General features: G+C 43.1%; 1 protein-coding gene across 1 annotated transcript in view; it reads right to left on the bottom strand.

Annotated features, from left to right (window-relative positions):
* Positions 1-4,237: 4,237 nt before the first annotated feature.
* The window catches only part of TMC1 (transmembrane channel like 1), a 79,703-nt gene continuing 71,885 nt past the window's right edge, over positions 4,238-12,055 (bottom strand). The window contains exons 18-21 of the mRNA XM_058657300.1: positions 9,238-9,363; positions 6,178-6,256; positions 6,034-6,085; positions 4,238-4,420 (exon numbers count right to left, since the gene is read on the bottom strand). Of these exons, the coding sequence (XP_058513283.1) occupies positions 4,398-4,420; positions 6,034-6,085; positions 6,178-6,256; positions 9,238-9,363 (280 nt within the window). The 3' untranslated portion in view covers positions 4,238-4,397. The remainder of the gene's footprint in view (positions 4,421-6,033; positions 6,086-6,177; positions 6,257-9,237; positions 9,364-12,055) is intronic.

Here is a 12,055-nt window from a genome sequence, read left to right as displayed (position 1 = left end):
CAGCAAGCAGAGTAATAGCTAGCACATAAGTTCTCCATAAATATTTATCAATTCCTGAATAATATGATTCAGAGAGGAATAAATAATATTTTTACTTTAGACTGGCCATTTTCCTTTAGGTCCCCCTTGTCCCGCTCCACTCCCAGAGCCCGTAAGCAGCAAGGTTCCGAGGGCCGCTTTGTCCATCACCATCCTGCTGTGTAACCTTCCCTGAGATAATTACTGTTTAACTTGAGCAGACTGGAGAGGCACATGTCCTCATGGACTACGAAACCTAGCATCTCCTCAGGGATATTGGCAGAATTATCTTAGCTGAAGCTAACAGCAGATGTGGACGTATCTGTTAGGTGCAAAATAAACAAATTCAAAATAAAAATAATAAATAAATACATAAATACATAAAAAATAAATTTAAAAAGGAAGGTAGTAGAAAAAAAAAGTCACGTTGGTGCCAACACAATGTAAAAACTTACACAAAACAGCTTGGGCGCCACCTTGTGGTGGCATGTTTGAAAGCAAGCCGAGTCGCAGGTTCCATGAGCGAGTTAGGAGACACTTTCCATTTTGACAAATAAGTCCTGACAAACTTCCAGGAATTGCCCAAAAAATGTAAGGCATTTCGAATCCTGGACATCAGTATGCCGACAGACTCTGTGTGTGTCATTTCTATGAATGATCAAACACGGGTGTCAATAACCTGGCTGAGACTGCCTTCAAAAGTGTATGTGTTCATTTAGAACCCTAAACTAAAAGGGCCGGCATATCAGGCTGAGCCACAGCTTGCAACGCCAGCATCTCTGCTAAAGTGACTGGGAAGGCAGTGGAAGACGGTCCACGTCTCTGAACCTCTGCCATCTGCTTGGGGTGCCAGGGTTGAATTCCTGGCTGCTGGATTCATTCTGGCCCAGATCTAGCTGTTGTTGTCACCATAGTAAACCAGTAGATGGAAGATCTTTTTTGTCTTTCTCCATTGCTCTGTCTCAAACAAATCTTTAAAGTAAAAATGGAGATGAACAATTAACACTTTTGCACAAAGTGTTCTTAAAAGGCCCAAATTTAAAGTTAATATTTAATCTTTAAAAATCATCGATCCAAAAGTTCAAATTTAGAAGACCTTAACTAAATGTACAACCTTATTGTGAGCAGATATTTTATACTTGTTAAATATAACCTTAAGTCATTTTTGTGAAATGGAATATGTTAAGTAAAAAAGTGGGATGAAATTGGTTGCAATTTTTGACCTAAAATATTTTATTAGCAAGATTTTTGTCTATATGATTGAGAATCTGAAAAACAAAACTGTTATTAGAAATTACTATGAGTGGGGCCCGGCGGCATGGCCTAGCGGCTAAAGTCCTCACCTTGAAAGCCCCGGGATTCCATATGAGCGCCAGTTCTAATCCCGGCAGCTCCACTTCCCATCCAGCTCCCTGCTTGTGGCCTGGGAAAGCAGTCGAGAACGGCCCAATGCATTGGGACACTGCACCCGCGTGGGAGACCCGGAAGAGGTTCCAGGTTTCCGGCTTCGGATCGGCGCACATCGGCCCGTTGCGGCTCACTTGAGGAGTGAATCATCGGACGGAAGATCTTCCTCTCTGTCTCTCCTCCTCTGTGTATATCTGGCTGTAATAAAATGAATAAATCTTTTTTAAAAAAAGAAATTACTATGAGTGATAAAATCATGTTTTAATTCTATTTAAAATTCCCAAATTTGATGTGATGAACATGTGGTGCTACTGAGTGAAGACTCTTGATGTAATATATGAAGAATATAACATCAACATTTAAGTTCTTTTCACGCTCCATCAAGACCACTCCTACGTAAGGCACCCAAGGTCAAGCAGAGAAAATAATTTACTAACGAGACAACCTGGAGATAAAACATCTTCCAGGGGCTTAAGAACTACTGTAACGTCACCATGATGGACTTGCTTCCTGTTGGAAGCAGATGGAACAAAACATGACAATTGTGTTTTTTTTTAAGTTATAGTTCAGTTTCAGTGTCTCTTTAAAAAATGCATACATACATGGGAAGCTAAGAACACCTGCCACTCTCACTCTGAAGCTTCTTGTTTTTGACAACCTGTTTATTTTTTTATTTTGATACATATTTTTGGTTCAGAGACTTGAAGAAAAACATGACGATTCCTTTAGGATAAGAAAAAACAGTCCTGATCAGGCTCATGCTATTATAAATCCTTGGAGATGGTTTAAATCACGTGTACTCCTCAAAGGGCGAAAGCAACAATTCAAAGAATGTGTGTAAACGCAGTTTCTGGGTTTTTTAAAATGAATGATAAAATAATTCAGTTAAGTAAATTTAGTTTTTGCATAGATTTTCCACCTAGATTCCTGCTTCGTTGCCTTCTGAATTCTCCCTGGAGCCCTGATCATGAATATGGAAATAACAATGCAGAAATAACCGCTGGCCATCAGATCACCCCAGCGCCAGCCAACGTGAACAGTTTTCAAACAGCTCTGAAGGAGCGGTCACCGTCTGGGATTTTTGCCTCTGTGGAAACGGCAGGACGAACCAGCATGCTCCACTCAGGCGTGTGTTTAGGTGGTTTAAAAACTCAAAGTATTTTTCAACTGACAGAAAGACCGAAACTTTGCTTATCATATCTGAGTATTCGTCACTTGAACATTTGCTCAAAGAGCACGCTGCCCTGAGGAGGTGGACGTCTTGGGGGAACAGCTCATCACCTCTCACCACATTTATGAGGCAGAGCAAGGGAGTATCAACCACACCGGAAATTCAGCAATATAATACATCAAATAACTGATATGATTACCACAGAGCAAAAATTTTCCAAGTTGAAATCAACTCTTTATTTACTCATCAGAATTCCAATCTAATCAGATAATAAACTCGGACCATCAACACATAATCCATTTCTTTCATCACAGTAACATTTTTCATGCAAATTAACTGTTTTAATGTCATAATGTAACTGCTGTAAGTTAAATTGATTCAATTTAATTAACAAGCATTTATTCCGCGCCTACCTGTGCACAGCACTATCCCAGGCATACAAAAGGACACGATCCCTGCTCAAAGGGAGCTTACAATCTGTGTGGGAAAGACGACTCGTGCGTAAAAGAACCACTGAAAATCACATGAAGGTAAACATAACTAAAGCCCTACGCACTCAAGGAAGCCTGTCATGAAGGTGGTGTGCCGGAGAAGCGACGCCATCGGGCAAAGATGATCAACAGGAGGATTGGCAGGAGACGCCTGAGCTCGCGCTCTGGTCAACATGAGATCAGAAAGCGGAAACTCCATGGAGGGTGACACACATCACCATGGCCGCTGCACAGGCTGGCAGGTGGACTGGCGTGGCTCCAGAGAGGGGCGAGAGTGGAGCCGTGCTGCTCAGGCTGGTGAGGGCAAGTGGGCATGCATGCTCGCAGTCAGTTCTGATGCTCATTTTACAATATTCTTTCAACTCGCCAAGACACAAAAGCCCACAAACAAAAGTGTGTTTTCTAGCCTCAACAACAAAGCGACAAAAAACTGTAGAATGATGAGAGACCAAGCTCAGGGAAAATGGTCACTTAAATTCAAACAGACACACTGCATGGACCAGCAGTCACTTCTGGTATTGGTTTTCTCTTCCTTCTTATTTGAATTGATGAAGAGCTGGGTTGGTTCAGAGTCAAGAAGCTCTTGAAGGCGAGAGAGCTCCCCCCAGTGGCTCAGGCCGCTCGCCCAGCGACTCAACTCCTCATGCCAGATCCAGGCTGGGTGTATATTTGTGGGATCAGGAAAAAATATATATTTTTTTCTGCTCTTGTAAAAGTAGGTGAGTTCCTTATTTTCTTTTTTCTAAAGTACCTGGCACAAAATGCACCAAAGCCTGGAGCAGTAATTGGATGTAAACGCCATGAATTTGTACTGTTAATATCATTATTTATCCACTTATAATTTATGCATTATTATATGTATGTAGAAATTCAGTTATCAATTTAAAAATGTGACCTTCTTGTGATGATAAACAAAACGGTGTTGGTTTTAAAGGGTAAGTCATAACTGATTACCAGGAGGCCTTTCTGCAGACATTTCTGAGCTTAGAAGGAAAAGCAGGAAGGTAAAATGCTGAAGACAAGGCTGAAGAAATGGGCTTTAGCAAACAAGCATTGTTTTTGAAATTAACCCCCATCCTAGCCTACATAGCTAGGTCACACCTGCAATTTACCGCATTCCAGGCCAGGGGAACAGAGCAGAGCAAAACGTAGCAGCGCAGGGACAGATCTGTAATTCAGAAGAGGTGGAGACCCCTGGCCTACATGGGACTGATGATGCTTTTATAGAAGAACATGACCTCGATAATCCATCTGGGGTAGAACAAGGGTTTGTGTCTTCAACAGAAAGAAACCGTCCAGCTATCTGAGAGTCACTGGCCACCACCAGCCGCGGCTGTTAAAAAAGAGAGAAAACGATGATCCCACAAAGGAAGATTGAACTCGGTTCCTGCTTAACTGTTCTCAGTGAGGCTGTCTGAAATGTGGATCTTCCAGCTGCGCTCTACTCTGCTTTAATACTTACCACTTTTCTATTCAAAATGTTTCTATATTTGTTTAATAAAATTTAATAGATTGCAATTACGGGAGAATCAAAGTCTTGCTTTTTTGCGCTGCTTACAATTGCAAATGTAATGAACATGGAGATGTAGTATTTTCAAATCTCTCCATAGCAAGAGCTCCTCGTTGTCCAACAACTGCTCAGTGCGTACTCACTGTGGAACCGCACACAGCATGGAAAGTCAGCTGATGGCATGCTAAAACACTGCAGCATTATTTCATTAAGGGAACAGTAAGTCTCAACTAGAATTCTTAGCTTAGAGTCCAGAACTTTCCACTTACCATTTTAAGCATGAATTTGGTGCTGTTCTATTACACAAAAGCACTGCTGGGATATGTGTTGTATGCACTTCTAGTTCCTCATCTGCAAAGTCTAAATAATCCTAAGCAGTACCCACTAATGGAATCCCTTCTTAGATTTCATGTCTACAGTCATCACTTCTCAGCTAAGAGCTATGGACCGGACACAATAAAAAAAAGAGAGAGAGATCTAGTCATTGCTTCTCTTGGTGTAGGACACATGAAGGTTTGCCTAAGCTACGGAAGTAAAGACTCTGGAGTGAACCCTTGCCTTCTCCCAAACATGACAGTTACAGAACTGAAGATAAGGAAGTGGGAATAAACTCTTAAGAAAGTGAGACTGAGGGCCCGGCGCAGTGGCCTAGCGGCTAAAGTCCTCGCCTTGAACACCCCGGGATCCCATATGGGCGCTGGTTCTAATCCCATCCAGCTCCCTGCTTGTGGCCTGGGAAAGCAGTCGAGGACGACCCAAGGCTTTGGGGCCCTGCACCCGCGTGGGAGACCTGGAAGAGGCTCCTGGTTCCCGGCTTCGGATCGGCGCAGCACGGCCCGTTGCGGCTCACTTGGGGAGTGACTCATTGGACAGAAGATCTTCCTCTCTGTCTCCTCTGTGTATATCTGACTTTGTAGTAAAAATAAATAAGTCTTAAAAAAAGAGAGAAAGTAAGACTGAGAGAAGATAATCAGCCAAATTTACTTTTAAAATTAAGCAGGCTTAGAAAGCACAGCTAATGGATCAGAGGCTGCTGGCAGCCAGTGTGATGAGCTCAAGGAGGCCCTGGGATCTGCCCACTGTTTCCATCAATGTGCAAAAACAGTCAAAATGCGCAAGGGAGAGTCTGCTTTTGTGCCTGCTATGTGACTTTGGGGTGTTTTCTTCATTTTCTATCGGTATTCAAGGTTCATTTTTTAAAAGGCTACTGTTAAATTTACATTCCTAAGTTTTTCTTTCTCCCCTTTTAAAATTCCTCATAAACCAACTGATCTCCCTGGATACAATGCGAAGACTTGAAATATGGGCCATGGGGACTGTGGATGGAACCGCCTGCCTCAGGAAGACCGCCCACCGTCAAACGCCCCCCGTCTGGAGGAATAAAGCAACAGGGGAGGACACCGACAGCTGAGAAGCTGCGCCCCTCAGCCTCTGACCTGCGCGGGCGGCCGCCATCTTCTTGTTCCGCAGCTTGTTCTCCAGCGCTTGCTACACCGGAAGAGACGGGAGCAGTCAGGGCTCCGCCCTCTGCCCCTCCTGGACACCAAGTCAGATGACGCTGCTACGAAATGCATGCTTACCATTTTCATCTTCTTTTTGAGATCCAGGTTTGCTGCCTTCTGGCCCTTGGCAGTAGCATTGAGATAATAGATGGTCAAACTAAATGTAAAAATAAATAAATAAATAAGAAAATAAATGCATGCTCTTTCAGCTCCTCAAGATTCTTTGTGAATTGACATTGACTGAACCCTACGCTGAGGGTGCAAGCGGACGCCACCTGTACGGTGTAGCTAACAGTGAGGGTTCCGCTCGGGACTAGCTTCCTCTTGGAAACACACTGACATCATATTAAGTTGTAATTAAAAACAACTTAATTTAAAGGCAATGGTATCCAAGAGAGAGGAAGATGTATTGATGTTACGTGTCAAAAAAGGAAAATTACATTCTACCTTAAATTCTCTCCTTTGGCCTTTACAACAGGAATATAATCCTCACAGGCGTAGTAAATTAACATGGATTTTTTTCCATAAAATATATTGTTTCCATTTCTCCTTCCCTCAAAAAAAATTTATAAAAGAATATGCTTCCAGAAAAAGCAAATTGCAACCTAGCAATTCTGCTAAAAGCAGTAGTCTCATCTTTACTTCGGAGAAAATGAACAAAGAAAAAGAAATGCTCTTTAAAAATGAAAGTGATACTGCTCTGCGTGGCAAATAGCTGGATATTGAACACTTCTCCTCCATTCACCAACCTGCCAGCTAATATCTTTCATGGGCCATCTGGAGTTAGCAACCCAACTATTGATACAGTTTAACTGGGTTGTCTCTTATATTAGCAGAGGGAGTTTGAAACTACACACATGCAAGCAAGTATCTAAAGAGTCTCTGTCACACACACACACACACACACACTGGTGTTTGATAAATGTGTGTGTTACAAGGACTTGCTTAGAACATTCCCTTGATTTGGTGGGCAAAGTCAAAGACCTCAGAAGTCACTTCCGTTTGTGGATTCTGTATTTCTCAACACTGGTTCCCTGCCTTGCCATAACTCATTTCCTCATTTCCAAAGGGATCCAACTGCCTGCGGAGAACTAACCCGAACTCTACTCAAATGCTGCAAAACCATTGAGGCTCATTCTGAAAGAACCACTGGGGAAATTCAAAATGTCTCTTAATTAAAGGTAATAAAAAGCCAAGCCAACCGTATGCGCCCCATAAAAGAAAAAATGAGGCCTCCGGGTCTGAAAAAAAAAAACCATAAAATCAGTAATAAACTGAAATTTGGGTTTTCAATCAGAAACTCAGGGCTAACACTTAACCTGTCAGAGCCTTTACTGGTCCCTCCTGGGTCTCAACTTGCCTTGCAGGCTGTGCCAATAAGGAGCAGGATTAAGACTTCCAACTCCAGCTCAGCCCCCAGGCTGTTTAGTTTGGTCCATGAACTCAAAATTCTTTTTACATCCTTAAGCGGTTATGTGAGTATTCACTAAGACCCTCAGTGACATCTTGGCCTAAAATGTCTGCTGTCTGGCCCATCCGTGACTACCAGCTTCTAGCCCATCTGATGTCTCCACTGAACCAGAACTCAAGAATGTGTTAAAAAAAAAAAATCAGGGAGACTGAGAAGATAGGAGCTTGAAGTCCGTTTCCGCAATGGCAGCACTGGCTCCTGGTCTACACCTCCAGCAGACTGTTCAACCTGCAGACAGTGGCATTTGAATCAAGCTGCTCCTTTAGTTAACAATGGGCATCCCTCAGCAAAGAAAGAATACCATTACAAAAACCAGGACATTTCTACTGTGTGTGCATGGTCTGAACAAGACCCCACTGAGGCCACTAAAATGGCCTTGACTCTCAGAGATCCTTGGGTATCTATTAACATGCCACTGTTGTCATGAAAATGTAGAGAATGGAAATCACTTTGATGGCCATCTGGCGAGATGCGCCGCACTCGACAGAGGTGTCGTTCGGGTCTCTAATGGGTAATAGTGATCTGTCTTGCTGTTGATTTTTCCCAACAGCTTTTCTGCATAGAAGAAGACATCACGGGTTAAGGAAGTGAACACTGGATTCCCTGCCAACGGATTTAACTCCCAGCACTGCCTTCTCGGTGTCTCACGTAGCAGGAAACTCACTTCCCTCCTGGAACTCAGTTTCTTAGTTTATAAAATCTATAATGTTGAGTATGACTCCTGCCCCCTCTCTTAGGAGACTTGAGATTGTGGCAACAGCCAAGACGAAGGTAACAACTTGGCTGGATTCTCAGCTCATTTACTCCGACCCACTGGGAGACTGCACCTGAGCATTCCTCCTTTGGCCTTTGTCCAAACAAATCCACCCTTCCCATCAATGTTGTTCCTGAAGTGTCTCGGGTGGATTAATCCCTGCCCTTCTTGATTGATGCTGCAGGAGGCGCTCTGGGGTTTAAAGGAAAAACTGAGGTGCTTTTCTTGGCTTGTCCGTAGTAAGTATGTATTTTATTTTAGAGGCAAGTGTATATGGGTTGACCAAGACTCCGAAGCCAATACAAGTTCTATGGGAACAAAGCCTCCTGCCAAGTTCTTCCTCAGAAATCACTTTGAAGTGACATTGGCAAGACCCTCTGGTCCTCTGGCTCTATTAGCATAAACACACTTACTGACAGTCTTCTTAGAACACAGGGTGATTATTAAGACCCCTCAAGCTCTTGGTTCTAAAACACAGCTTATGGAGCCTCCCAGGGGTCCCTAGCTTCGAGGTTCATCATTTTTGCACATGCACAGCCATCTGCTTTGTGGAATAAGGGCTGGGGGGGTGGGCTGGGGGGTGGGCTGCGGGGAGCACTCCAACATACTGATTAGATGTAGCCTTTCACATTGATGTTTCCCTGGCTTTAGCTGTTTACTGATAATTATTTTGGTTACTTGGGAACAAATCTTATAATCCTGGGGAGGCAAAGCCAGATGCAGACGGCTGTGAATTCCATCCAATAAGATAAGAATATGCCTCAAGCATTTCAGCTCTCAATAACATGTAATCAGCCCTGAATCTGGTTGGGTTACAGCACAGCCCTTGGGGAGGAAAGAGCTGGAAAGGCTGACACGCCCAAGGAGCCAGGAAGCACAGCGTAAAGACTGTCCACACAGGGGAGGTACGCACGCCATCACCAGCACAACAGCAATGACCAGTCCAGGGTTTGAAAGCTGCCTCAGTATCTTCGCCATCCAGCTGGGAAAATCATGTTCCAGCGTCTCACCGATAACTTCGAACATCCGATTTTTGCCACTGAGAAAAGAAAAGGGGTGGGTGGGAAAAAAAAAAAAAACGTATTTGAAACATTTATGGGAACTATGGTTACTTCGAAATCATTAGAAATCTTTCTATGATGCCCGCACTCTCTCACATTAAAAATCTTATACCGAGCTGCAATTCCTGATTCTTTGGCCCCATGCATTGTCAACGCACAGATAAGATCTGAGAAATGGCGTCCCAACAAAAACACACAGCCAAAGCTATTAATAAATTAGTCACAGCATTAGAAGACTTTCACAAACCGCATTTCTAAAGGTTTCATTGAATGAATATGTTTTGCAAACAGCCGCCAAGCTTGCCCTCTCAGCCAGCAGTTGGAGAATGAACTCTTTGGGCACAGTAAACATGTTTAGTTTGTAACTGGCTTTGGAAATGAGCATAAAGAATGGCCCACAGAATAAAATCCACATGTAATCCAATAGCTCTTCCCATGCGATGCTTTCATCTTTCAACAGAGAGGGTAACAGTTACCACAGGGAACAGCAGGTGTTTCTCTCAGTGTTCCCTCTGAATGTCACTAGGCTGCACTGCTCTAACCCACCCATGGATCACCTGCTGCCATCAGTTGGAAAACTGATAGCAGGCTAGCTTAATTTAGATTATCTATAATTTCAATGTCATATTCACTGTACAAAGTTTTTTGATACAGATACATATGTTTTAGAAAAGATGTGGGGTGTGTTTCACCAAATTGTATGTATCATCAGAATAGAGCATTTTTAACTATTAAGTAAATACGACCCATAAGTTCCAAATCAGATCTTTTTTCTCCCTTCAATCAGAACTAACACTGCCGTCCATCAGGCAGAGGGTGCCATCAAGTATTCTGTCAACAGTCACAGCACTGAAGGGGACAAATTTTGCTTCAAAAGTTATAGATTATACAATAATTAATAAGACTTAAGATACATAATGGGGAGGATGCAGCTTCCAGATAATAATGTAAGATTAAATTACTTTGATCCAATGCAGCTTCATCATTCCTCTCTTCTAACTGATATATCCCTTACCTGTAGCCATATGGAATACAGCGAAGGATCAGAAAGAACCAGAAAATCCATCCTCCCATCTCAGGTCAGAGCTGATGAATATGGTCAGGGTAGGAGGACTAGAACGTTATTAAATCATGTCTACTCCAAAAATATATTTTAAAAAATAAAAAGATTTATTTATTTTTCTTGGAAAGTCTGATTTACAAAGAGAAGGAGAGACAGAAAAATCTTCCAAAATCTTCCATCCACTGATTCACTCCCCAAGTGGCCACAAGGGCCAAAGCTAAGGCGATCCGAAGCCAGGAGCTTCCTCCTGGTCTCCCCTGCAAGTGCAGGGTCCCAAAGCTTTGGGTGGTCCTCTACAGCTTTCCCAGGCCACAAGCAGGGACCTGGAGGAGAAGTGGAGCTGCCAGGACATGAACAGGTGCCCATATGGGATCCCGGCACATGCAAGACGCGGGTTTCAGCCACTAGGATACCGCACCGGGCCCTGCAAAAAGATCTTAACAGGGTGTTTCAACACAAAGCCAGCCAAATCTCGCATTCTTGGGTCCCCTTTTCCAAACTGAGTCTTGCCAGAAACATGAGTCCAGATGTCTTAATTACAGTCAAATTAGAGAAGCATCTCTAAATCCCCAGCAATCCCTCCTCCCTGGTCACCCAGTGTGCCGTGCTGCAGTATCCTCTGAAGTCCTCTTGTCTCCGGCTATACATGCCAGTGATGCGCTGGCCACCACGGAGCCAATGCACCATGTGTTCCAGACATGCGCAGTCTGTGGGGAACACTTTCTGTTTAACTGAACAGTTCTCGGGATCCGAACACACACTGGGTGTGTGAATTTACCTCTACACGAACACAAGACTACACCACCTCCTAGCACACACTACCAGTCGTTATTCATTCATTAACAAATTATCGTACAAGACTGTGTTCTAGACTTACAGAAATGAAAACACAAGTCAGTTAGAAACTTCAGGAAAGTGGACACGCCGAAGTATAAACCTTACATGAACAATGTAACAGCAGTCACAAAGTTGTATCTATACAAATTCTATCTGAACTTGTACTGAGTAAATGAGCTCAGCTGCTTAAAGTCATCATAAAGAGGAAATCAGAATACAAATGCCAAAATGTTTTAACTCTTTCAATGATGGGTCATATTTTTTTCTTTAATGCTAAATTTCCACAATTTCTGGTTTCTCTAGGATAAACACGTTATCTTTACAGTAAGATATAAATCACATTATTTAAAAGTAAAATTTCCATAAGCAGTTAAGTATGTGAGAAACTAAAAAATTAATAAGTATTCAAAATTCTTGGCATGATTAGCGAAAAATGCCAATTTTCAGGAAATGCAGTGGAACAATAAAAGTAATTATCTTCATTTGGACACTCCCCAAGTGAGCCGCAATGACCAGTGCTATGCCGGTCCAAAGCCAGGAGCCAAGAACCTCCTCCTGGTCTCCTATGCAGGTGCAGGGTCCCAAGGACTTGGGCCGTCCTCAACTGCTTTCCCAGGCCACAAGCAGGGAGCTGGGTGAGAAGTGGAGCTGCCGGGCTTAGAACCGGCGCCCATATGGGATCCCGGGGCTTTCAAGGCAAGGACTTTAGCCACTAGGCCACGGCACGAAGCCCTGTATAACCATTCTTTTGTTCCAAACTGAGGAAAGTG

Source organism: Ochotona princeps, chromosome 31 (assembly GCF_030435755.1).
Source record: "Ochotona princeps isolate mOchPri1 chromosome 31, mOchPri1.hap1, whole genome shotgun sequence".
Taxonomy (NCBI): domain Eukaryota; kingdom Metazoa; phylum Chordata; class Mammalia; order Lagomorpha; family Ochotonidae; genus Ochotona; species Ochotona princeps.
The sequence above is the reverse complement of the archived record's forward strand: the minus strand, read 5'-3'. Positions and strand labels throughout refer to the sequence as shown.